The 26,011-nt window shown below is 41.0% G+C and overlaps 1 protein-coding gene across 2 annotated transcripts in view; it reads right to left on the bottom strand.

Moving 5' to 3' along the window:
* Nucleotides 1–26,011, bottom strand: part of Dpp4 (dipeptidyl peptidase 4) — an 80,335-nt gene that overhangs the window by 11,792 nt on the left and 42,532 nt on the right. Inside the window, exons 11-23 of one of the 2 annotated variants that reach the window (XM_055600015.1) lie at nucleotides 21,905–22,040; nucleotides 19,618–19,662; nucleotides 17,534–17,641; nucleotides 17,209–17,285; nucleotides 16,183–16,236; nucleotides 15,720–15,841; nucleotides 14,310–14,357; nucleotides 13,981–14,079; nucleotides 11,586–11,655; nucleotides 8,147–8,341; nucleotides 4,592–4,646; nucleotides 3,912–4,011; nucleotides 1,137–1,201 (exon numbers count right to left, since the gene is read on the bottom strand). In XM_055600015.1, coding sequence (XP_055455990.1) covers nucleotides 1,137–1,201; nucleotides 3,912–4,011; nucleotides 4,592–4,646; nucleotides 8,147–8,341; nucleotides 11,586–11,655; nucleotides 13,981–14,079; nucleotides 14,310–14,357; nucleotides 15,720–15,841; nucleotides 16,183–16,236; nucleotides 17,209–17,285; nucleotides 17,534–17,641; nucleotides 19,618–19,662; nucleotides 21,905–22,040 — 1,174 coding nt within the window. The remainder of the gene's footprint in view (nucleotides 1–1,136; nucleotides 1,202–3,911; nucleotides 4,012–4,591; nucleotides 4,647–8,146; nucleotides 8,342–11,585; nucleotides 11,656–13,980; nucleotides 14,080–14,309; nucleotides 14,358–15,719; nucleotides 15,842–16,182; nucleotides 16,237–17,208; nucleotides 17,286–17,533; nucleotides 17,642–19,617; nucleotides 19,663–21,904; nucleotides 22,041–26,011) is intronic. The other variant, XM_055600017.1, reaches the window with a different exon arrangement.

Genomic DNA, 26,011 nt, shown 5'->3' with positions numbered 1-26,011 from the left:
CACACACACACACACACACACACACACACACACACACACACACACACTCACACCCATTTTGCAAAGTAGAAACTTTGAATCCATTGTGTTTAGATCAGGCAATTTCAGACTCAAATGTAGTAATGATGACATCTTACAAGAAGATGTACATAGACTGCTCAGAGCAATGCATTGCTTACTGCTAGGCCTATCTATTAAGAGTCACAACACAGGACATTTTTGTGTTGAGAATATTCTTGTTTTTCTTTATTTTTAATTCATTCTCCTAGGGAGAATCTTTGGAGAATGGAAATGTCAGAGATGATTTTCCTTGTTATCAAACAGCTTTAATTTAGTTCACAAGTTTTTTGTTGTTGTTGTTGTTGTTTTTTGTTTTTCGCCCCTTAACTAATATGGCTGACAGAACCAGGAAAGTTTTGAAAATGTCAAAGTAGTCCTGGTTCGCATCGCTGCATCAGGGTGACATCAACAAGAAGTGTGGTCCGGCTTCACTTTGGCCTCCACACTGGCAATGACAAGTGTTGGCACAGCCAGGTCACAGTTCAAACGCTGCAGCTTCTCTGGAGAGCAAGCTGCCCCTGCTTCTCCCTCCACTGAAAGCTCTTTAGTAACTGACGGACAGCGCTTGCTCGTCAGGGTTCTACGCAGCTGCACCTGCCGCCTCACCTGCTTTGTGCAAATCCTGTGTTAAAAATCCACATTGTTGGCTATGAGTAAGGAAATCATAGGCAGGCATTTCCCTTGTAATTACATTTACCTTCTAATTATTGTAATAACATAAAAATTAGAATATCCTGCTAAAGACTTGAGGAATCTTCTGGGTCCTAAAAGAATATGTTAAATTTGACATGTTTTCTAAACTGAAATTTTTATAATTAAAGTAATTATCTGATGTTGCTTTGTATTTCCAAATGAATGCATATTGTGACCTATATAGCATATGATAAAGACTGTAATTATGCAAAATATAGTAGGGGAAACTATTGGAGTATCTCTAAACCACCTGTGTTATTTCTTTTTAACAAGAATTTTGTTGGAAATTTTGTTGGAATTTGTTTTCTAGAATAGATACAATTAAGAAGTCCTCGAGCCACAGAAGCACAGTTATAAGACTGGCACAACACTTTGTCTCTCACCTTGTAATGGTCAAGGTTGTCTTCTGGAGTCGGGAGACCCATATAGCGCTCCGTGTACACCGAGTCTGTGACAGGAAGAGAGAAAAAGAGGCTCAGCCCCTCCAAGAACCGTGCTTCCTACAGATGTCTGCGGCATCGCTTCACCTGTCCTTACTCATGACAGTATCTCTCTCCCAGCCAACCCCTGCTAGTGCAGCCTAAGACGTTGATGGCCAGACCACGCACTCACACCCTGGGCTTCTCTCCAGTGCTGATCCATCTGCACACAGCCCTCGGGATCAGGGCAGTGGACGTAGGAATTAGACAACCTGAAACACAGTCAGCAATTGACCTGTGGAAAAGTCAAACGTGCGAGAGACCACCCACCCAATGAAACTCCGTCGTGTTGAAAGTTGTGCTACGGAGACAAGCACGCGCCTTATGCTATCATCATCTATCTCCTTCTGGGAATACCTAACAATGATCAATTACTAGTGACTTACTTCAACCTTACATTTTGGGCAGGTTGTGATTCATGCTGAGGAAAAGAAAGAATTAACAGTCCATATTGACATAGCCGCCTCATCACAATTCAAGTTAAACATTTGTTTTCCCTCACGTTATGGGGAGGTCTCAAGTTTTGTGCTGTAACACTTGAGCACTGTGAACAGACTACATTAATATCTGTCTGCTGAACTGACATAAGCTCTCTTCTATATAAATATGGTGGAATAACAGGTTGCACAATTGGTTTGGTTATTTTGGGTAATTAAACATATTTACACTAATTTAAAAGATGAAGTCTTATGTACTACCCTGAAATATCACTGATGGAATTTGCTGCATAACTAGTTTTCACTGTTGTTGTTTCCTAACTATTAGTGTTTATTCATTGTAAAGAGTGGCGAGTTTAATAAAGATATCCCATTCAAGTACATCCATACTGTGCCAACATTCAGCCCGTTGCCTCTCCTGTTCCCTTCATATTACATGCTTTTCTCCCAGATAGCTCCCTTCTACTCTCATGTCATAGGTCTGTTCCTTTATATTTTAGCATCAATTCTAAGTTTCACATATAAAGGAAAACATGTGGTTTGTCTTTCTGAATCTGTTTTTTTTGTTGTTTTGTTTTGTTTGTTTGTTTTTTGTTTTTGCTTTATATGATGTTTTAAAGGCTGTCTCCTTAAGTGCCCAGCTTGAGGTAAATAAGGATAAAAGTCATGTATTGCCTCTGTGCTTGACTGTCACTGGGTTGGACAAGCATTTTTACAATAATTCTATGAATTCTTCAAATTCTTTTATTGCTTAAGTACAATACTGTAATGCGTAGATTTAAAACACTGCTTAGGAATGTTTGTTTTCTACTGTCACTTCCCTCTTCTCCTAAATGTGCAATAGTGATGGCTCTTATTTTACTTAAAATGAATACAGACTATGTACACTTTTATGTATGCAGAGAACACTCTTATAAAGGTATATTACCTTAAAAGACACTTAAAGGCTTTTCATGTATATTTTAACTTAAAAAAAAAATCAATTATTAACAACTTAGCTTGTGTATTTGATCAGAGCAAAACAGTCTTTGAAAGCAAACTAAAAAGTTCCCCAACATCTATTCCACAGCCTTCGGTTTTCCTGTCTTAGAACATAATGCCACTTTCTTATCTATACTAACCATGTTTACATGTATATTAAGATCTGAATAATTTAAAAATATGCATAACTATGTGATGTAGTTGTGAAATTTTAGAGCAATGCCTTGAAATACCTCTTAAATATTCTTTGTTTGCAATTTTGAATAAAATTATTTAAATTTACACATATATTCAAAGCTCTCTTTCGTTGCTGTGTATTAAGCCATGTGCATTTAATGAACTTCTTTTACATGTCTGCAACCTAACAAAGGCTATTTTATTATTTGATTGACCACCAGAGGTCTCCAGAAACAAACCATCCAACAAAACAATTCTGAACAAAAGTATAACATGAAAACGACTGCATTGTGTACAGATTAAATTGTAACTGCACCTGACAAGTTTTTTAATGGAAAGAGAGTAGTGTTTCGCTCATTGGCTTCTCTGGACTTGGAAGGATTTTCAAAGAGGGGTTTTCACAGAATTGTTACTGCCGTACATTGGGGATTAATATTAATGAGCAATATTCTTTATCAACAATTCTGTTCTTACAGTACTAAAGAACTTCAGTGAAGTCAGCAAAAGTGAAGAAAACACTGTATCCCCTTCGTAATCCTGGACGTTCATTTCTTCCTCGTTTTGCCCTGGGATTTGTTTGTATTCTCAGAAGAATGATATCATATGTTCTATCTCATGATGAAGATGATATTCTAGCACTAAACACCGGTGGGAAAGCAAATCCCCCTGGAATTTCATCTGTTCCTGTCTTCTCTTCCTCTAACGCCCAACTTATATTTGATCTTCACTCACAGGGAAAGAGATACACACTTCCTTTCCTCCGTTAATATGTGAAGTCCCCAGTCAAATTTGAACAAAGATAAAGAAACACTTATTTGAGAAATGTAATACTGACGCTGTTTTAAAATTTGGGAAACAGGATTGTTGATAAGAAATCAAAAATGTAGATAACACACAATAGCACCGAGGCTTGTATAACAGCAGAACCATGAGAACATCTTATATGTCTCTGTAAAGAGCCACAGAAAGAAACTAGCCTACTATTTTCCACAGAAACACAGAAAACTAAAAAAGGAATGGCTTTCTCACTAGCATGTTAAGGTCAACACTTAATAGGTTGTTGCGTATAACAGCAGTTACATACCATAGTACTCCCACCGTGACACGGGTGCCACGGCTATCCCGCACTTGAACACGCCACTTCCCGATCCCAGGACCATTGAGGTTACATAGCCTCCATATGACTAGGGAATGGAAACAGTTATTTTTATGGAGGTAAAGGAATAAGGACATATGGTGAGCGAGTCGCGGTTCCCACATTTCTCACATCTTTATATACTGTGCCTCTTTAGAGATAGAAAGCAAAGCTATAGGAGGCTTAAGTTGGCTTTAATTGGGCACTATCTAAAGAATACACTCTCAGAGTCCTGGTCCCTTTTCACAGACATAAGAAAACAAGCATGTGGACCCTGGCAACCGTATACAAATTAAAGAAAATACCAAAAGCAATAAGCGCAAAATATTTGCTGATTAATGAGATACTTCTTTCATGCCATCTCCTTTTTCTTTCTCCTTTTTCCTTCTCCACCCATCCCCCTCCCTCCTTCCCCACTCTTGTTCCAGCCTCTTTATCTCATTATAATAAACAGAGATACACATCTATCTCAGTAGGTGTTCAGGAAGCTTGCTGCTCAGAGGCCCAAGACTGGACAGACATGATTTTCATCTCCAAATATTTACATGCAAAAGATAAACTAACCTCCACTCTGTTACACCCACTAAGGAGCACGTACAAATCCATTCGTCAAAAAAGAAATTACTCACCCAGCCCCAAATTGCAACTCGTTTGCTGTCCACAAATCCCATTTTTAAAAATTGTCTAAAACACATGGAAAAAAAAAAAAAAAACTTCACAAATCAGTTTTACAGCTGTGTATGGAAAACTAAGATAACTGCACAAATGTGAAAAGCCTGACACTTGTTATCTTCTTCATTCTATTACAAACTAAGAGGGACCAGTGCCAGCAACCAAAACACCTGAGATAAACGTCTATCGTGCTAACATCAGAACTACATGAACAAGGTTTGCATTTGAGTCCATAAGAATTCTGTGTGTGTGTGTGTGTGTGTGTGTGTGTGTGTGTGTGTGTGTGTGCGTGCGTGATTCACAGAAAACAAATCCTGGCAGTTTTTTTCACAGCTTTATATAAAAATTTGCAGCCCAGATGCACTTTTCTTTACATAATTGAATTTAAATTTCTCCAGATGTTTTTCAGCTTGAAAGCAGTTACCCCCTGCAATAGGAAAAGACAAGGGCACAGGGAACATATCAGTAGGACCTAGAATTATCTCTGGACTCTTACCTGAGAATTTAAACACAAACATCTAAATCCCATCCTCTACTCAGTGTTGATCAGCTAACTCAGCACTGTTAAATGAAAGTATATTTTCTGTGATGGATTAAGAAACATCTTTGCCACTAAACTGTGTCAGGAGTTGAAATCCAGGTAAAGAAATATGAACTTTGTCTTATGCACCTATTTTTTAATCTTATCCTTAAATCGAAAGCCAGTACTTTTTTTTTTTTACTTAAAAAAGTCTAGCAAATAGAATGTGCAATTGTGTGATGTTATGGGAGGTGCAGAGGTCTTCACATTGATGGACAATTGGTTCTGTTTTGAGTAGGTAATGCTGCAGTCAAGTGGTAGCAGAACAAAGTAAGTACTTTTCAATGCTTCTTCTTGTCAATCTTTTTAAGCACAGAGGATCTATAAACAGGCTGAGTCATGACTGCACAGGATGATACACCTCTATAAAATAAACATGCAGGCAAAGGCTCCTGCTCATTTTCCTGTCTGAAAGGGGGAAAGGAACTAAAATGTTTCTTTTTGCTGTATTCCGTAAAAAATATCCACCTGAGTTTGTACAAGATTTCGAATTTCATATAAACATTGGTGCCTGGATTCTTTTGTGCAGTATTGTTTTGAGATTCACCTGTGTTGCTGTATTCGTTTCCCTTTAGTTGCTGTGACAGTGTTCCATTGTACACGTAATACTGCATATCATTATTGTCTTAAACTGGGGTTTTATTTTATAAATTTGAATCCGGTGATTTTAGCACTTTTAGGCCTTGGATTGACGAGGTTATAGAAACCATAGCTTCCTCTCACAGAAAGATAACCCGTCTGGCTAGATAAACACTTATTTTTACAACAGCAAAACCTCTAATTTGCCCTTTCTTTGATCCAAAATTCCTTTTGCATTTCAAAGTTTGGCATAGGGAATTTCATTTGCTTAGGAATACTTGTCTAACATCTTTTCTTTTCATTGATTATTTTTTCCTTAAAGGTATTTTTTTTTTTCCAAAGCAATTGATCATCCATGGATCATTCTGCATTTCTCAGTCTGTGATTTTACAGCATGGCCTCAAACCACTCATCTATTAGACTCCTTCAAACACCTGTCAGATCGGTCTGAAACCTACAGGTTACAGATCCGACTGACAGCTGGATGCAGCTGAACTTCAGGGTTGTAATGAAGAGGGTGATAACCCCACTTCACCCCAACAGGTTCTGCTTCTTTGTTTGAAATACACAATAAGAACATCTCCCCCCCAGGACTGCTCTACAGCGTAAAGTTCTGTGCACACCACTGCGTGCTCCTGTCCGTGTGGGAAAGCCAGACTTTGAGAGGTGCTCATTCTTAATGAAGCCCTTATAATTGTCATGCATTGCACTTGTGCCCCCAAAACTTTCCAAAGATAGAAGAGTGGCCCTTATCCAGGCGGTCGGAGCCCTTCTTGGGCCTCATGGTTATTACTCTCTACTACGTGAACGGACATTCAGCTTCTCCACCATGTAGCTTTGACCATAAGAGATGGGCTCAGCTATTTAGCCAGACCTTCACCTCGTATGATAGTTAGATTTAAATTTTAATTTGCTTGTGCTGAAAAATGGCTGAAGGGTTATTAAGGAACAGGTCTTTCACGTGTCTATGGGGAAGCAGACAGTAGAAGACTCCCCCCTGAATTGAACAACACCATTCAGCCAGCTAGGGTGCAGAAGTCATAAAAACAGGGAGAAGCGAAAGCTCTCCCTACTGTCCCATGAAGCAAGTAGGCTCACCACAAGTTTTTCTGCTATAATTTTCTCCTTTACCATGGGCACCGAAGCAGCTGAGCCAAGGACTATGGGCTGAAATCTCTGAAACCACATTCCAGAATAAATAAACAAATAAATCCTCCTTTTAACTTTTCAAGTCATGTGTTTTACAATTGAGATGAAAATCTCACAGACACTGAATATTGGTACCAAGAGGTAGGGTCATTGCTGTGACTCTCATAGTTCAGAAACCTTTGAAACTAGTTTGGAAGAGAAATTTAGAAGAAAAAAAAAAGTGATCTGAAGAAGCCAGCTAGAATTCTGTAAGGAGAGGTTAGTGAGGGGTCATACCAACCAGAGTGCTGATAGGAATGCAGGCAACAAATGCTGCTCTTTAGGAATCAGATAGGGAAAGGGATCTGATTAACAATTGACCAAAGGTCATTGTTTTACTGTAGTAAAGGTCTTGTCTACTTTTGTCCAGTGCCCTAAGACCTTGAGGGAGGCTGGGTTTAATGGTGTAAGACTAATTTCTTTGAGGAATGAAATTTCAGAACTGCCTAGCATTCAGCGTATGGCATGATAATTGCTTGTTGCTTTCAGCCAACTTTAAAGTGAAAATTGTCAGCAAAGCACACAGAAGAGAGAGCTGAAAGCACTGTAGTTTGTCCATAACCAATTGAGCCAAGAACAATGGATTGAAATCTCTCAATCCAGGATTCCACATGAACCCTTCCTCTTAGAAATTTCTTCTACCAAACATTTTATCACAGAAAACGAAAGTCTCAGCAACATGGTCACTCATTCCTCGATTTATCTGTGTGTTTCATGGATCTCAGTCTCCACTCTTAGAGGACGGTAGTGTCTATGCCAACTTCCTTTCTCAAGTCATATAGAAACAGAAATTTAGGAAATGCCTTTTTAAACCTTCATATAATTTACAATGACTCAAGTTTTATCTATATGTATTATCTGCACTAAGATCAGAAGGAAGGAGAGGAGGACCTCCCCTATCAGTGGACTTGGGGAGGAGCATGTGTGAAGAAGGGGGTGGGAGGGTGGGATCGGGAGGGGAGGGAGGAGGGGCTTATGGGGGGATACAAAGTGAATAAAGTGTAATTAATACAAAAAAAAAGAACCTACAGGAATGAAAGATTAGAGATTAATTCTCCACAACATTCACATTCCTCTCATTTTACAAATAAATGAATGAATAAATAGATGAATCAGTAAAAGGAGAAAAGCCAGTAATGTCTGAGGTCACATTTGAGTTGCTTACCTGGCTGCTTCAATTTGATCTTCAACTTCCAATGTTCCCAGTCTTCTGTTGATTGCGTGCATGATCTTATCTCCTTGGTAACCACTTCCTCTGCCATCAAAGCTAGCTACTATGATGTTTTCTGTACTTGCAAGGTAAGTGGCCCAGTTGAGTCTGAAGGCAGCATTTGCTTTTTGACTACAGGGACCTGCATATCTGTGAAAAGTTTCACATTGTAAGACTTTATTATTTTCTCAAATTAAATAAAGAACACGTGCATTTTTCTCCTATGGACCAGGCACATGCATCTTTTTCAAACATGAGCCTGAAAATCATAGTAACCAATGAGTTATCAAGAATGGGTCCTTTTCTGCCTCCCCTGAATGGGGAAGCAGCCTTGCCAGGCTACAAAGGAGGACAATGAAGCCAGTCTGGATGAGACTGGATAAGCTAGGGTCAGATGGAAGAAGAGGAGGGCCTCCCCTATTCGTGGACTTGGAGAGAGGCATAGAAGGAGATGATGGAGGGAGGGTGGGATTGGGAGGGGAGGAGGGAGGGAGCTACAGCTGAGATACAAAGTGAATAAACTGTAATGAATATAAAAAATTAAAAATTATATATATTGTTAGAAACATTAAGGGGGTTATGTGAGCAGTCAGAAGAATCTGAACCATAGGCCTTGCTTGCAAACTGGTAGCACTTTTAGCTCATCTACTATTAGAGAATAAAATTAAAAAAAAAAAAAGAATGGATCCTTTACATTTGTCAATATGACCATTATGGCTGTGTGTTTTCTTTAAGAACAGTCCTAAGTTTTGTCTTTGAAAATTATTGCCAAACAGATTCATTTTAAGTACCATGAAACCTTAGAAATAGAAAACATAATTCATCAAATAGTGGTGGTAGGGGAAATTGTCCATAAAAATAACAATGACAATTAGCGTAGCTTTTCATTCTAATCTACACATTTATTTCCTAGATTGGGGTTTACTTAAGAACTGAAAAGCTTCTGTAAAGCAAAAGACATTGTTGTCAGAACAAAACAACAGTGTATAGATTGGGAAAGGATCTTCACCAATCCTATATCTGACAAAGGGCTGATATCCATAATATATAAAGAACTAAAGAAGTTAAAAAGCAACAAATCAAGTAACCCAATTAAAAAATGGGGTACGGAGCTAAACAGAAAATTCTCTATAGAGGAATATAGAATGGCAGAGAAACACTTAAAGAAATGCTCAATGTCCCTAGCCATCAAGGAGATGCAAATCAAAGCGACCTTGAGATTTCACCTTATACCCATCAGAATGGCTAAGATCAAAAACTCAAGTGACAATACATGCTGGAGAGAATGTGGAGAAAGAGGAACCCTCCTCCACTGCTGGTGGGAATGTAAACTTGTACAACCACTCTGGAAATCAATCTGGCGTTTTCTCAGACAATTAGGCATAGTGCTTCCTTGAGATCTGGCTATACCACTCCTAGGCATATATCTAAAATATGCTCAAGTACACAACAAGGACATTTGTTCAACCATGTTCATAGCAGCTTTATTGGTAATAGCCAGAACCTGGAAACAACCCAGATGCTCCTTAACAGAGGAATGGATACAGAAATTGTGGTACATTTACACAATGGAATACTACTCAGCAATTTAAAAAAAAAAAAGGAATTCATGAAATTTGTAGGCCAATGGTGGGATCTAGAAAAGATCATCCTGAGTGAGGTATCCCAGAAGCAGAAAGACACATATGCTATATACTCACTTATAAGTGGACACTAGACCTATAATATAGGAAAACATACTAAAATCTGTATATCTAAAGAATCTAAACAAGGAGGATGATCCTGGGTAAGATGATCGATCCTCACTTAGAAAGAAAGACAAACGGGATGGACATTGAAAGAAGGAGAAAACAAGAAACAGGACAGGAGTCTACCACAGAAGGCCTCTGAAAGACTCTACCTAGCAGTGTATCAAAGCAGATGCTGAGACTCATAACCAAACTTTGGGCAGAGTGCAGGGAATCTTATGAAAGAAGGGGAGTTAGTATGACCTGGAAAGGATAGGATCTTCACAAGGAGAGCAACAGAACCAAAATATCTGGGCACAAGGGCCTTTTCTGAGACTGATACTCCAACCAAGGACCAAGGTCCATTCACGGATATAACCTAGAACACCTGCTCAGATGTAGCCCATGGCAGCTCAGTATCCAGGTGGGTTCCCTAGTAAGGGGAACATGGACTGTCTCTGACATGAACTCAGTGGCTGGCTCTTTGACCCCCCGCCCCCGAGGGAGGAGCAGCCTTGCCAAGCCACAGAGGAAGACAATGCAGCCAGTCCTGATGAGACCTGATAAGCTAGGGTCAGATGGAAGGGGGGGGGGGTCCTCCCCTATCAGTGGACTTAGAAATGGGCATGGGATGAGAAGAGGGAGGGAGAGCGGGATTGGGAGAGAATAAGGGAGGGGATTTACAGCTGGGATACAAAACAAATAAAATGTAATTAATGTTAAAAAAAAAAAAACCCTCTGAGCAGAGTGTCACATGCTTTGAATTTCCCCAAGGATCTTGCATAGTGTTTCTCGCACTGAGACTCTGTATACCATGGTAGAAAGGACCATGGTAAACCTCAAGTATAAAAAAATATATGTGTAAACTTGAAGTGGGAAATAGGTGTGCTATTCAGCCGTGCAAAAATTTTAATACCCTTGTATTTGCAATCTTTACAGCCTAAAATCTCCCACACATGTAGCCAGCCATATGTATGACCTTTATCCAATCTCCTGTGTACTAGGAGGTGAACCCTGTAGCTCATTGCTTCTTACTTAAATCTCGTCTCTGCACAGTCTACACGACTCCTGGATGCACACAGATCCTCCCTAATAATAGCTCTCTAATAATAGTCCCCTCACAATCCCTTTCAACCCCCACAGAAAAAACAGGCGAGTCCTGCCTGCGTGCCTCTACTAACACGTTTTTGCCTCCTTTTTGGAAACAGAAGTTAAAAGAACTTTCACTTAAACAAAATATCACATTATTTTAATTTAAAACTAGATGTTGTAGCAGTCTAAATTTAAACGAACGTATTCATGCATTCATAGATGAGTAAACATTTTTTTTTGGTAACATGAAATTCCTTGGCCCTGTCAAAGACAGAAAAATGGGTAGATTCAAAGTGCCCTTGTCTTTTCCGTGTTAACATGTTCAGAAGGAAGGATGAAGATGAGGACCTGAAAACTCCAATGGGACTTACATGATTATGATGGAGAGAAGGGTCTCTCTTGTCTGTTAAGTTAGGAGAAAACACAGGATAAGGTTTGTGGGCACAAAATGGGAGGAGCAAATAGTGACCAGTGGTGCAGGAAAGAAGAGAAGTACTGGTTCTATATTTCATTAATCTGTACCCAGAGAGAAAGGCGTCAGTTAAGTGCTAAATCACTCTCTCTTGAATACTTACACATCTATCAGTAGAGGATATTGCTTGGATTTGTCAAAATGAGGCGGCAAGATCATCTGATACCAAAATCCTAAACAAACAGAAAGATTAATTAGTGAAATAAAATAGTTATTAGTGTGAGATTTCATTCCATATTTCTCAGTAACATCATGTCTAGAGTTTACCAGTTTAAGTTAGATAGAGAAAAACGAATGATCAACCTCGAAACACGTTTTAAAGATAGAAGAACACTCTGTTTGGATCATAAATACTGGTTATTCTGGTGTAAAACAATTAAGTCATTTCTAATACAGCCGTGAAATCCATTGGTGCCTTGGAAAACACAAGTGCATTTTAGGATTCCTAATGTTTTGTTTTTATGCTTCTGTTCTTTGGCATCCGATCTACTTATCTAGCTTGTTTATGTTCTAAATTTTCCTCCCAAATGTTTTCCTCTTCTCGAATTTCCTTGAAGCTGTTTAGAATTTGTAGTCGGCCATAACTCTCTCTTAAAATTCTGATTTAATAGCATTTTTATAATTCCTATTGCCATCCCAGACCGCAAAGCAGAGTCCCATTTTCAGCTCAGGCTTTCACAGAATGAGATCGGCTTCTGTGAAATAAACTGCTCTGAACATTCTGTATGCTCTTCCTTGGGTCCATTTAGATTCTTGTGCTCGACTTGACATCAGCTTAATAAAAATTTATCTCCAAATGATGAGTCTATTTTCTTTGCTCTCAAAATAAATAAGACTAATAAATCTAAATAGAATTTTACATATTCAAGAAGATTTAAACTAAAAATCCTGATCTCTAGAGGTGTTTCTTACATTTACTTTCCTTTTTGTTTCTTGATTGATTTTACAATGATTTTTTTATTAAAGAGCAAAGAAAGATTCAGTCGTCAAATAGTTGTATGGATAGATTTATTTTCATTTATGTTTACTAACTGTTTTGTGTTTTTTATTCAATGTGTCAGTGAGAATAAAATTAATTTTCTATCATATTTTTAATCAAAGAACAAACGATTAGTCAAACTGATATTTTTATGCATTCAGCCATCATCACTATTCGATCTTTATCTTGTCTGGCCAGCACTAGTTGATTAGAAGGGGTTTGTAACTCCACCTTTTTGTAAATACGCAGTTTTTCTATGAGGAAGGGTTCTTTCTGGACCTGAGATCTCACTTCCCTAATTCTCTTCTCTCAGGCTTTGTCTCAGCCCCCTTTTCCTGTAGTGCAAGTGACTGTAGCCTAATGGGTCCTGATCCCCGGATGTGTTGACGCCCCCCCCTACAATCTCTACGAAAATTTCCTTTTAACCATGTGGCCTCCCTGGCCCTAACGCCTAAGGACCCCCACTGTGTGCCCACTGAAATAGAATGACGTCTCCATATGTACTGCCGAACTCAGCACCAGACTGTCCAAATGAGCTCTTCACATCAGAGACATGTCAGGGAACGGAGCCGTGGCACCCTGCTGGGCTGGAAGGGGCTTGTTAGCAGGGGCCCCGGTGACTCACAGGCACTTCCCCTTTGAGCAGCAAACTTATGCTAAGTTATTCTGCCTAAGTGGGCTCTGCCTTCCAATGACAGGAGCTGGATTTTTTTTTTTCATTTTTTTTTTTAATATTTTATTCTTACTGGTTTAGATTATGTGTATATGGGTCTCTGAGTTTGTGCAAGCAGGAGCAGGTGGGAATCCAGAAGAGGGTGTTGGGACCCCTGAATCTGGAGTCGCAAGCAGTTTGTAAACCACTGGCTGTGGGTTCTGGGAACTGAACTCAGGTCTTGGGCAGGAGCAGTACCTGCTCCCAACTGCTGAGCCATCTCTTCAGCTCCATATTTTCCATAATGCTAAACTTAAAAAAAAAAAAGAAAAAAAGAAAAACTCTATGGATTATGATGTATTTCTTCCTCTCCCATAAGTTGTTATTCCTTGGTGGAAAAAGAAACTGAGCAGAAACAAGCATTTCTAGTTCAAAAACATTCGTTGTTCTTAATGGCTCCTGGGTGTAATCGCACTTATGCCATGCTCCAACCTAAGCTCACTAGAAAATAACAATTTCCCCCAAAACGCTGACGTTTAAACATTTTAGAAGCAAGCTCGAATTTTAACATAACCATCTTGGGTGCCTTCTAACTCTGTAGTTCACAGGTAGAATATATCAGGTGTGATTTAACTATGCTGTTTTTGTGATGATTGTTTGCTATTAAAACAGAGCGACTAGTCATATGAGCTGACCTGTCTATAGTGAATTTCCCCAAATATTCCCCTGACAAAACAAATTTTATGTAGACTTCTATTTTAAGACACAAAAAGTAATTGCTATGATAGAACAAATTGTCACATCCTTTATATTCTGTTGTTGTTTTCATGAAAAAAAAACTACTACTCCAAAAGAAATTTAACTTACTTGTTCCATTCAAAACAATGTAGTCCAATTTTTTTGAAGGCATTTGGACATCCTGCAGCATTTTATCCAAAGCAGAATTGTCTTCCAAAACACGTAGTTCTAAACAAATACATGAAACAGCAGTAATTCATAATGGTGCAAAGGATTTAGATCACGTGATACAATAGCAAACAAATGTGCAGTGTGCCAACGGGGCTGTGGGTGCTTCAGGTAGGAAGGCTTGTGCCCAACCCGTGCTTAAGACACTGAAGCCAAGGAAAAATCTCAGGCTGATCCTATTCCCACATCCTTTCCTGCAAGCCAGCGGAGGGTGAACCATAACAAAATACCTTTCTGGTCGGTGCTGCGATGCAGGGTATACAGGGGCAGACCAGGGCCTGTGAATGCAATCAGTGAAAAAAAAAATGCAGCTTAGATGGGGACAGCATGTAGGTATGAGCTTTCACACGCATTGACTATTACTGTGTGACAGAACACAAACCAGACGTAGGAAGCTTAGCCGTTTCCTCCTCACGCCCTCCCCCCCAATACACGCTTTTATTCTGCCTTAAAAACAACTGCAATCAAGTGAAGGATGCATTCCTGGAAAGGCCCAAGGCTCAGGTAAAGAGGATAGGAAATGAACTCTGCCCTCTCAGGCCGTCTACCTCTCCGTGCCTAGTGTCCTCATCAGAGAGCTGAAATGGCAGCTTAACCTTCCCCTATTCTCCTTCTGAGACCTCATACTGACCATGCCACCCCTCAGGCCCTGTATTCTTCAGAAGGTGATGAGGCAGAGCTTTAGAACCAGCTTCACCTGGAGGAGGCAAGTCCCTACATGGGCCCCCACTCAGGAGAGTCTGGAAGCCAGGAGACACATCTGCAACACCTAACTTGGATAAGCAGTTTCTTTCTGGCATACAAAAGTGTTTTTCTCACAAGCCAATATCTTCACTATTTATCTCAACTGTGGTAGCTGTGGAGTAGAAGGTACTGAATAGCAAGCTATCTTGTGAGCTATTCAATTCTGATACATTTAAATGATGTATTTAATTTTTATATTTGCTCGGAAATTAGAGTGAAGGCACGGCTAGATCTCTGGCTGACTTGCTTGACAAGTTAGGTCAATGTGTCTTCACGCCGATATCCTTTTAGATAAAGAGAAGATAATATAGACTTTGAAGAGTTTTTATTAAGGTTTAAATAAGATCACAAATGTTAAGATTTTAGTGCAGTGCCTAGCATAAAGCATATACCCAAGAAATGATGGCAAAATTGATCCACAGTAAAGAACACTGAGGAAATGCATCGCAGTAAACAAAACACACCATTGAGTACTGATCAGAATTAGTTTGAAGTCCCCTTGTGCCATTGGCTATGTCTTCTAGAATGTCTAGATTCTTCCTCTCAGTCTGAGAAGCAGCCTGGCACAGCATTAGAGGGGTTTCTTGGGAGATGACCATTAGAGTACTTTGAACTTACTGTGTGACTTGCATCTGCCACTGTGCCTTCCCTTGACCCGGGCTTCTTGACTTATAATAAATATTAACAGTAGCAATGTCAACAGAGGAGAGAGCAGGCAGTGTTCTGGGTGACAGGCACCCACCACTCACAATTTCTTATTAACTTAAGGGGCTGAGCAGAGAAGAAAGAACAGGTTCTAGGAGAAAACCCTCAGGACCTCCTGCCCCTTGGGGCTGTAGGGTAGGAACTTCCCGAGCACAGCCATTAGTTCTTCCTCACAGCCAGTGCCAACTTACCCCAACATATCAGCTGATAGTATTTTGCCTCTTTACTAAACGACACGGAATAATACTGACATCTTTCTGGATTCAGATCACAACTGAGGCACTTCACATTTGTGGGGTCAGTAAGTTGGATTCTGTAAAGCCAACAGTGGAGATTAATTGCTTCACCAAAAACTATGTGAAAGGAAGAAACTAAAGAAAGCCACACTCTGCTTTCAGTTGGACTAGACTTCCAAGGTAGTCCTTCAGGTTCTTTCTCTTTGTCATCCAATGCATGTATTCGTTCATAAAAACCTCAACCTCCCATTGTTAGGAAATGCCAGTAAACACCTAATGAAGTCATTGTTCTAGTTATATATAAAGGATAAGTGAAGTAATAGAGGTACTTATAACAATTTGAGAGAGAGAAAGAGAGAAAGCAAGAATAATCTGTCAGTGAAAACCCATGATGTCAACATTTCGACAGTGCGCTTACTTATAAAGATTTCTTCCTCCTGGCATTTCTTTATATTCATTACTAATGTAGTATCTGAGAAGAAAACAAAGGCAATATATATATATATATATATATATATTAAATATGATTTACAAAAATGTTAAATACATTCCCCCGATCTCCAACCCCAGGCGCACAGGCACACGCAGCTATACGGCATGAGTGTGTGCTCTCTGTCCACACTTGGTTTGCCCCTCCATCCCAGCCCAGGAGCTGTCTCTCTCCCTCATTACGTCATTTAGACAGTCTAAAATGGATGAATCTGGGGAGTTCTTCCTGCACTGAGCTGTTAAGTGAAAACTCAAAACAGGGATTTTTATAAGAAAAAATATGCCTGGACAGCTAGTTTGAAATTGAGGACACTCACCCCAAGTACCAATCCTGTTTTCTGTCGTTTCTGTTTTATAACATGAACTGCATGGATAAAGGGGCTGTGTATTTCAGAGGGCAGCAGAGCCCCTTCTGTAAAGTCTTCAGAGACTACTCTGGGCAATGGCAAAATTCCTCTGTGGTGAGGCCAATAAAGAAAGAGCCCAAGATCCTAATGGAAAGTTAAATGCCTTTTGCTGACAGCTCTTGTATGCAGTTAGGAGATGCTTAAAGCAAAGCTTTCCATATTCCAAAGAGCAAGGCCTAGCCACCCAGCAGATAAAATTGCCTTTCTCAGCCTTTCAGAAAGCCCACGTTGGTCTGAAGTTAACAGAAGGCCAGAACGCCTCTGCCTCAGGCCAGGATGTTGCAGAGAGATTGCACCCCTTCCAGTACAAAGCAGGTAAAACCAAGAGGTAGAGCTGCTCGGTGGCATGGTATCAAATCTGCTGAGCGTATGTGAAAATCATTAAGGCTTCCGTATGTTAAAAAGAAGAAGAAGAAAAAAAAAAAAAAAGATTGAACATATTCCAAATCAAGTACTCTTTGTGGGAGATTTTCCTGCGTTTCTGTGAGAGGGCGTGATCATAACTCGCGAGCTTACAGCCTACTTACTGATTAGTAGAATATACTCACAGATAATCGCTGGTCAGAGCTTCAATGCCAATGACTTCCCAGGCTCCTTTTGTAATAAATGTACAGTCCTGATTGGGCTTTTAAATACGAGATTTATTAGACTCTCTTATCAAAGTTAAATAGAGGATTTAATCATTTCTATCAGGAAGTCAAATAACCTTGATATTGTTTTTTTTGGGGGGGGAGTAGGGGGCCTCAGTGTCCTAGTCCACTTCATCCCATATACCGTGGAAGAATTGGTGCACATTTTTCAATGCCATGAAATGATTTCTATTTCCGTTAGGAAAAGAGGTCAACTTGGGAACTGCTGAATAAGCTCACTCACTTTCATATCTTTGGGGAAGTGGCAGATGTGTCGGTAGCCGTCTTTGTCGCTGATGATCTTATAGAAGCTGGTACCATCGGAGGTAAAGCGGGGAGCCGCAGGGGTAAACTGGGCAAGGACAGAGCAAAGAAATATCACAGCACAAGTCTTACCCCAGTATCAGCTCCGGTTTTTGGAGGTTCTCTCCCGCACCTATGCTCCCTTTACTTGTCAAGTGAAACTAAGAATCTCAAAATGAACATCTTCGTTAAGTAGAAAATGCGGAGCAGAGAATGAACTCAGGGGTTAACTGGGTGGGGTGGGGGTGAATGGGAGAATGCACATAAAGATGCCCACCTCGGATAGTGGCGCGCTGAGATGTTTCTGTTGTTCTAGAACATAATTCCAGGAAGGATAATGAAGACCTATGGGCATGCAACCTAGCATTCACTCTTGTGTGAAGAACTTCTTTGATATTGCAAGTGCACTTTCTATTCAGCATCTTACTATCTGTTTCAGGTTGGAAGTGGTTCGTAGTATGGGGAAATTTTCTTTTCTGTTTTTACACAATTTTTTTTTGAAAGTCAGGCTTCGTCTTTAACCACTTCTGGACTGGATGCCATCGAGGATATCTGTTGTAGATTTCCCAGGGAAGCATTCATATAGTTATTTTTATCCTAAGCCTTTTCATTTTGCTAAAGATGATCAACAATTTACAGAAATGGTTACATGAAAATGTAGAAGAAAAATTTCATTAAAAAAAAAATTCAATAAAAGATAGCTCTCAGAAAATCATGTTTAAATAGCAGAGTGTGTCTTCCAGCCTGGAAGGACCATGCTGCTGTTTTAATTTCTACTTCCTACTTAGGTTGTGAGCAGGTAGAGGATGGTCTTTTAAAATTGTTGGTTCGCTTCGCCCTCGATGTTTCTCCTCTCATCAGCTCCCATTTGGGGAAGGAAGGAAAATGCTTGCCTCTTCTATTTAGTGATTCAAAGTGAATTCATTTATGGAGCAAGCTGAAGCGTGCAGTACACTTGGTGTTCTCATTACAGAGCTCTCAAACACATTCCCCTCTCTAGACCTATGTTCACAGCCTTATCTTTTTAATACATTTCCCTGTTTCCCCTGGATGGAGTTGTGCCTAGTAGAAATGTGTGAAAAGTGGCATCTGTCTGGTTAAATACAGAGAGGAAAAAACATATTTTTTTCAAAGAGTCGTGAGGAAGTGTAGCATGTCTCTTGCCATGGAGGAAACCACTTTTCATGTTGGCAAACCTCTCCCCTCTGCCCAATCAGCGCCTGGAGAAAAAGGACATGTGAATGTTGTGGTAGCTCCCGGCCTAGCAGAAAGGGGTCGTCTTTCTGGGCTGAAGCTTCACCTCTCTTGCTAGAGAGATGGGAAATGTTTACATTATTTTGTGTGTCACTTTGTTTCCCTTTTAAGGAAGGATTAATAGATGTAGCCACAGAAGCTAAGCGCCATTCAGTTTTCATCCTTCAATCAAGGTGTCCTGGTGGCTAGAGTCCTCCCCTCCCCCGCCCCGCCTTATTCCACAGTACAGTCTCAGACGTGGATCGTGCTGCTGCGCATGTGCGTGTGATGGGATAGGCTTGAGAGCTGTGAGTCTCTGAAGGTCTCCCTCTTTGCCAAATAAAGACCTTCCTCAGAGTCCCCTGTGCTGTGGACACTGTTGGGTTGGTCCTGTTCCTGATGGCTGTCATCCAGGCTAGGCTGAAAACGTTGTTCTGCCTCCGAAGTGCAGAATTCAAAACAGCAGGTCAGCAAGCACGCTTTGCATCCTGCCAGCCTTTCAGTCCTGGCTGCGTTTGCCTCCCTGGAAGCTCCAGTCGTCTGGAGACCGCGCTTTGCTTTGCCAGCTCTGCTCTGGACTTTGATGTTTCACCTGTCTCTTTACCTTTCTGGGTATGCAGTGCACTCACTATAGGAAGCACAGCCTACGCTCTGAGAAATGGGCCACCTCACATTTGATAAAGCGATAACACAGTACACACACACACACACACACACATTTGACAGTCACACATTAACCAGCTCGGATTAGCAGTCAAGAGGTATATAAAATACGTAACTCCGAACACTTACTCTTCCGACCCAGCCCGTAGCACTCATTTCAACATGCTGCTGTGCCTGGGGAGAAAAGGGCAGTCAGTGCAGTGTTTCTAAGAGAAGATGGTGAAATCCATCTATGCTTTTTATATTTTTAATTAATTAATTAATTTTAAAGATGGGAATCTCATGTATACCCAGGTTGTCCTTAAACTGACGATAAAGCCAAAGCCTTGGACTTTTCATCCTGTCTCTGCTTCCCAGAGTCTACCACCATGCTCAGTTTTCTGTAGTGCTAGAAACTGAACCAAGGCCTTCTGGAATGCTAATCCAGCATTCCACCAACTGAGCTACATCCCTAGCCCCACAAAATGTGTTACAAATGAAATTACATTATGACAAAATAAATGAAAACAACCTCTCATCCTACAGTTCTATGTATGTTAATATTTTTCATGTAATTACATTTGATCGTTTACCTCTGTTGCCTGGAGCTGGCCTGAAGCTCCAACTAGCATTTTAAATACTAGCATTTTAAATCCAACAATCGTGGATCTAGATTCTCTTTCCTCAAGTCCGCCAGCCTATTCTTAGACCTTTTTTTTTTTTTTCCATACAGTCTAGATTCCTACTCTTCTTACTGTTTTCTCATGGAAACCTCCCTCAGACACTTTCTTCAACTTTTCTGTCCCTCCCTACAGATACTCCCAACTTTCATGTCTTCAGGATGTTTCTAGTGATCTACTGCCACAATCTTCTAATTGGATGTTCAGTTATCTTTTATCTAATTGGATGCTCAGTTATCTTCTGGTCCGTTATCCTCCCTGCTCAGCCCCTAGTTGATCATATTTGAAGACAGACAGCTCCATTTTCGTTTTACTCTTCATTTTAGAACAGTGGAACAGCCCTCCATTCCTTACAAGATAAATCCAAACACTTCAACATGGACCCCGAGCCCAAATCTAATTTGTTAGCCTCATGTTCCATCCTGTTCCTCACCTTCACCTTAGGTGGGAAATACAATCAGTCCCCCCATGCTCTGAGCTGTTCACTATGCATGTCCTTGCACAATCCTCGGCGTAGATGGACCTTTCTCTCTTATCTCCCCACACAGGACATCTTATCCTGTATGGCTCTCTATCTTTCCCCGAGCCAATTCCTTGTCTTGTTCACCTGACTCCAACAGAGTATCTGTTCTTAGCCTCTGTATCTATCTGAAACCCTCTTATGGCTCAATCCCTGATATTCTGATGAGTCAGTCAGTGGAGAATAAAGAGCTCAGGTTTTTGCAGTTTGAGTACAGGTATGTCCTGGGACTTAAGGACTTTTTAACCTCACTAAGCCTTGGGCTCCACTGTATCTGCCATATTGTAAATGTTCAAAGCATAGAAAGTCTTATGGCATATCTTTACAGCTGCACTCCCTACCAAAACAGAAACATTTTGGGCAAATGCAGGCTGTCTAGCTAATTCAAGAAACAAGCCCATAGCTCAGTAACAGGGTGGAGTCATTTAAAGTAATGTTTCTTGCATAAACAAGTGAGTGAGTCAAGATATGAAATATCACTCAAGTTCTCCGGTGATAATCTGCCCTGGGCTCATCTCGGATAAGAGCAGGGAGGAGTTTGTAGCTCAGGGTTCATGACCAGAAGGGGAAGGGAGGCACAGAGGGTTCATGGCGTTTGCCTGCAACAGTCAGCTCCTTCCTCTCCTGAGACTGCTGCTTCTCAGGGAGGATTTGATGAATTCCTCAGTCTGGAGGAACTTCCAGGTGTCTTGGATGGGAACCTCAGGGCCTCACTGTTGGGTCAATACTGAGGTCCTCTCGGCACTGTCAACTCTCTCACACTGACAGTTTTGTGTTTAGGTTCTAAGTCGGTTTTCTGCTTGGAGATGGTTACAGATCTAGTACTGGATCTGTGCCCTCCTGGTATTTGCTTTGCTACCCATGTGTTCAGCTAGCGATTCCCTGTCCTTTATATTTTATCCTTCATTTTGCTTGCAGGCTCTGGTCCTCTTCTGAACGTAGAGAACGACTTATGTCCTCTGGGTTTCTAGTCATTCCTCCTCCCTTCCACAAATGATCGTATCTACAACTAACACACTGTGACTAGTGTGCGAAGGCGAAATGGAAGCACCATCAGATGGCAAGCATCCGACAGTCAGACAGCAGCTGACTGACTTTGCTACCTTTGGGCTGGATATGGATCCAGAGAGAAGAGAAACTACAACATTTACTGATCCCAATTTTCACTCACTCTGAAGACACAGGTCCCTCGCATCCCATGCTGTTGGAAAAGCAGAGCGTCCCAGTGAAATCTTACCAATGGACAGTTCCACATGAGGTTGGTCTTATCATAGTCACAGATGGCCATCACAGAATAGTTCTGAATTCTCCTGAGCCAATGCAAAAAAATTCTTTCTTCTGTAGCCCACACCACATCACACAAATAGTAATCCCTGGAGAGAAGAAGGGGGAAGGGGTTTCAGAAATTGTGTAGCTGGGGAGATGGCCCAGTTCTGACCCCCACAATCCAAGCAAGAACCAGGCATTCATGGTAGCCGCCTATAACCCCAGCACTTGGGAGACAGAGACAGGGAATCCATGGGTCAAGCTTCTGGCTAGACTGGCTAGAACTGGCAGGTCCCGGGTTCAGTCAGAAACCTGCTCACTACAGAAAAGTAGAGAACAATCCAGAAGTATGCCCCATGTCAGCATTATGTCTTTATAGGCATGAGCGCACACATGAGTCCACACACATTCAAGTACCAGTATGTACACCACACACACACACATAAAAGAAATATGTTTTTTTTCCCATCAGACCTTGTTGTGAGTGACCATTTTTGGTGGTTTGAGTAGAACTGGCCTCCATGGATTCATGTGTTTGAATCCTTGACCCATAGGAGTGGTACAATTAGGAGGTGTGGCCTTGTTGGAGGAAGGGTGTCACTGTGGGGGGGGTGGACTTTGAGGTCTCCTATGCTCAAGCTACACCCAGAGTGGTACACAGTCTCCTTCTGCTGCCTGTGGATCAAGATGTAGAGCTCTCAGCTCCTTCTCCAGCACCAAGCCTGCCTGAATGCCACCATGATAATAATGGACTTAACCACTAACTGAAACTGTAAGCCAGCCAATAAAATGTTTGCCTTTATAAGATTTGCTGTGGTCATGTTGTCTCTTCACAGCAATAAAGCCCATAAGACATTGTCTAATGAGAAGTAGAACTTTCCATGATTAGGAGCACCATTTAATCACATAACATTTTCTCTTCCCTTAAGCTTGAAATGCAATTTAATTTCTAAAAGAAGTTAAAGCACACCCAACAGGAAAAGCAGCAGACTCACCCGGAAATGGCTCAACACACGTGACTGAAACCATATGTTGAGGACTCTTAAGTCCCTTTCTTGGCCCCTGGGACCAGGGAATCAAGGCGGAGACTTTCCCATCTCCTCTCTGCTGCCTGAGAGTAATTTAGTGAGGTCAGGGACACTGCAGACTGATCCTTCTCCTCTCAGCGTGTTTGCGTGGAAAAAGATGCTGCCTGCCGCCAAACCAGTGCCACTAGGCTCCAGGAGTGATCACAATGCAGTGTCTGAGGGTGCTCTTCACCCCTAACCGAGCTCTTCTGCACTCACCCGAGGCAGGGGAGGCAAATGACTCAGAGAGTAAACTCTTACCCGGGACCAGTAACATATCCTTGCAAATAACTGAGAATAATAATAAAATGGAAAAAAAAAATGAAGGTTTTCAAAGTTAGTATTCTAGACCAAAGATTAAGGAGCATTTAGTTGCGGCCCAGACAGTATTTTTAGTCTTTGTAGCCTACATGACCATGCCATTAGGAAGAAATTATAGCTGGCCCTTTTATCAACTTCACTTTCAGATGGAAAAAAAGAAAACCTAAATAAAAGAAAAATAGACTCATACCTCTACAAGACTTTTCAAATCAAAGAACCTTAACCCAAAACACATTTCTCAAGAGCCAAAAGATAGCGCTTGTGAGTCAGAGTATTCTGTAGTATTTTAACCCAAATTTATAAAGCCAGTCCCAGCAGGCTGTCCTCCCCGGCACATACCTTCAAGTACGTTTTAGAACTGTGCTGTGATTTATGGTGACATGTTGTGGAATTTATAACTTTTTCTTCTACTACCCTCCCTAACATTTTCTGCTCTGGGTGGTTTCTTTTCTCAGACCTTTTTCCCCCCCCCCCCCCTCAGGTGTGATTTCAGTGACTACTCATATATCACTTCTCTCCAGTGTCTGATCAAAGCCTGGCTCTCTTCTGTCAGGAGTTTATGATGGGTCTTTCATCTTACTCCCCTCCACCCTGGAGAGGGTGGGCATAGCCTTGTTTTCCTCCACTCTGCCACTCTAGATACTCCCCTGACTTGGCTTCCCCTGGAAGTAGCCATCCTCTCCTGTGGTCATCCTGTTCTCCTGGCTTGGCTCCTTGAGGTAGGGACACATGGGTCTTGTCCATAAAACAGGTGCTCAGTAAATTCTCCAGGAATGCAGCTCTCAAGAAAAGCAAAACTCATGTTCTGATTTTTTAGAACTCACAAGCCATCCTTTCTGAAAACTTACATCTGTTTTTTCTCTTTCCTTTTTCCTTATGTTCTGAATCCTACAGCAGGTATGGATTGAGCACTCAAGATCAAACACTTACAGGTTTGCATTTCCCCTTTTATGGCATGGATGGCTCATGTCTTGGTACCCTGGAGAAACTGTGAGTCTCACGTTATTTCACTGAAGGTTTCAGGATCTGAGGACCTGATAAGCAACCAGGCATGACATTAGCTCATAAAATGCTACCTTCCCATTTCAAGCTTATTCACACTCTCCTGTCTTGGTGGCCATGTCCTCCTGAACATCCAAAATGCTTTTCCTAGTTGGCCTCTCTTTCTTTGACTTTGATCCTTATTCTGAATGACTGCTGTGTCCCTTACTTCTCCAATCTCAGCTGAAGCATCCTCATGTCAGTGCTATTTCCTGCTAAGCCACTGCTGCCAATCCAGTGTAATCAGGATGCAGTGTCAGAGGGTTCTCTTCACCCCTAACCGAGCTCTTCTGCATTCTCCCAATGCAGGGGAGGCAAATGACTCAGAGAGAAAACTCTTACCCAGGACCAGTAATGTATCCTTACAAGTAACTGAGAAGAATCAAAAATAAGACCCCCCCCCAAAAAAAATGAAATTTTTCAAAGCTAATATTCTAGACCAAAGATTAAGGAACATCTGCTTGGGCTCCAGATAGTAAATATGTTTTAGTTTTTGAGGTCTACACGTTGTCTGTCACACAGCCACAATACTGGAGCAGCTAGAGACAATGCTGACTCTAACGAGAATGGCTACATTCCAATATAAAACTTCAATTTTAATGTCACGGATTCTTTTTATTTCTATTATTTATTAATTGATTGGTTGATTAAATGGTTCTTGTCCCTTTCACAATGTAAAACCATTTATAGCTTTACAAAGTGGTTGTCAGTTAAGATGAATTTGAATCATAAATTCTCTTCTGCTAGCCCTGGTCCTATCTCAGTCATTCTTGCTCATTCAGATTTAACAAACAAATAAACAAACAATCAAACACCACCAACACAGCAAACTCTTCGAAGGTTGAAGCAGGCAGATTATTGAAAGTTCAAAGCCAGCCTAGAACACAAAGTAAGCCTGTGCCTCAAAATGCAAAACCAAAATAAAATAAAAAACAAAAACCTCCGAAGAGTCAGATGAGATTTGTGGGCCCTTTGTTAGGGACAGAACCTGGCACCCAGAAACACTCCTCTTCTTTTTAAAATGTTCTGGTTGCAGAGAGGCAGATGAGGGCAAGAGAACTTTGTCATGATCTTGTGTCACCCCTGGTAGCTTTTTCTGTGAAAGCTGGAAATTATGCCTCAGGCTTGGACGTCCACCCTGTAAAGTGATTTTTCTGCCATTTAAGAACACTGGGTAACAGAATGTGGGAGAGCAGCCAGGAAACTCACATGCACTGTCCACTTTCCCTGTCCATTTCTAGATAAAGGTTAATGAACCTGGGTCTGATCCCTTAGTCACTATCAGCGGCTCAGGCTGTACTCTGCACTCTGAGAGGGCACCATGGAAGCCTTTTACCAAGGTAGTAGATCGTTTGTTTTGAAACCTTTTCATACACATACTTTCCTCTAGTCACAGCCCTGAGTCAGTATCACACCAGTATGGCACATCAGAGTTGTGACAAAGGTGGAAACTGATGGAAGGCTTAACTCAACTCTTGACTCAACGGTTTCAGTCTCCACTGTACATCATCATCAACAACAAGACATGCCACCATCAGGATTACTGACTCTCTTTTGTAAGGACAACATGCTGACTGAGAAAGGGGGCAAATTCTGAACAAACTCCCCATCTTGTGGTGACTGGGAAATGCTGAGGGATTCTCACACCT

This window comes from Psammomys obesus, unplaced genomic scaffold, assembly GCF_907164565.1.
Source record: "Psammomys obesus unplaced genomic scaffold, mPsaObe1.curated_primary_1811, whole genome shotgun sequence".
Classification (NCBI taxonomy): domain Eukaryota; kingdom Metazoa; phylum Chordata; class Mammalia; order Rodentia; family Muridae; genus Psammomys; species Psammomys obesus.
The sequence above is the reverse complement of the archived record's forward strand: the minus strand, read 5'-3'. Positions and strand labels throughout refer to the sequence as shown.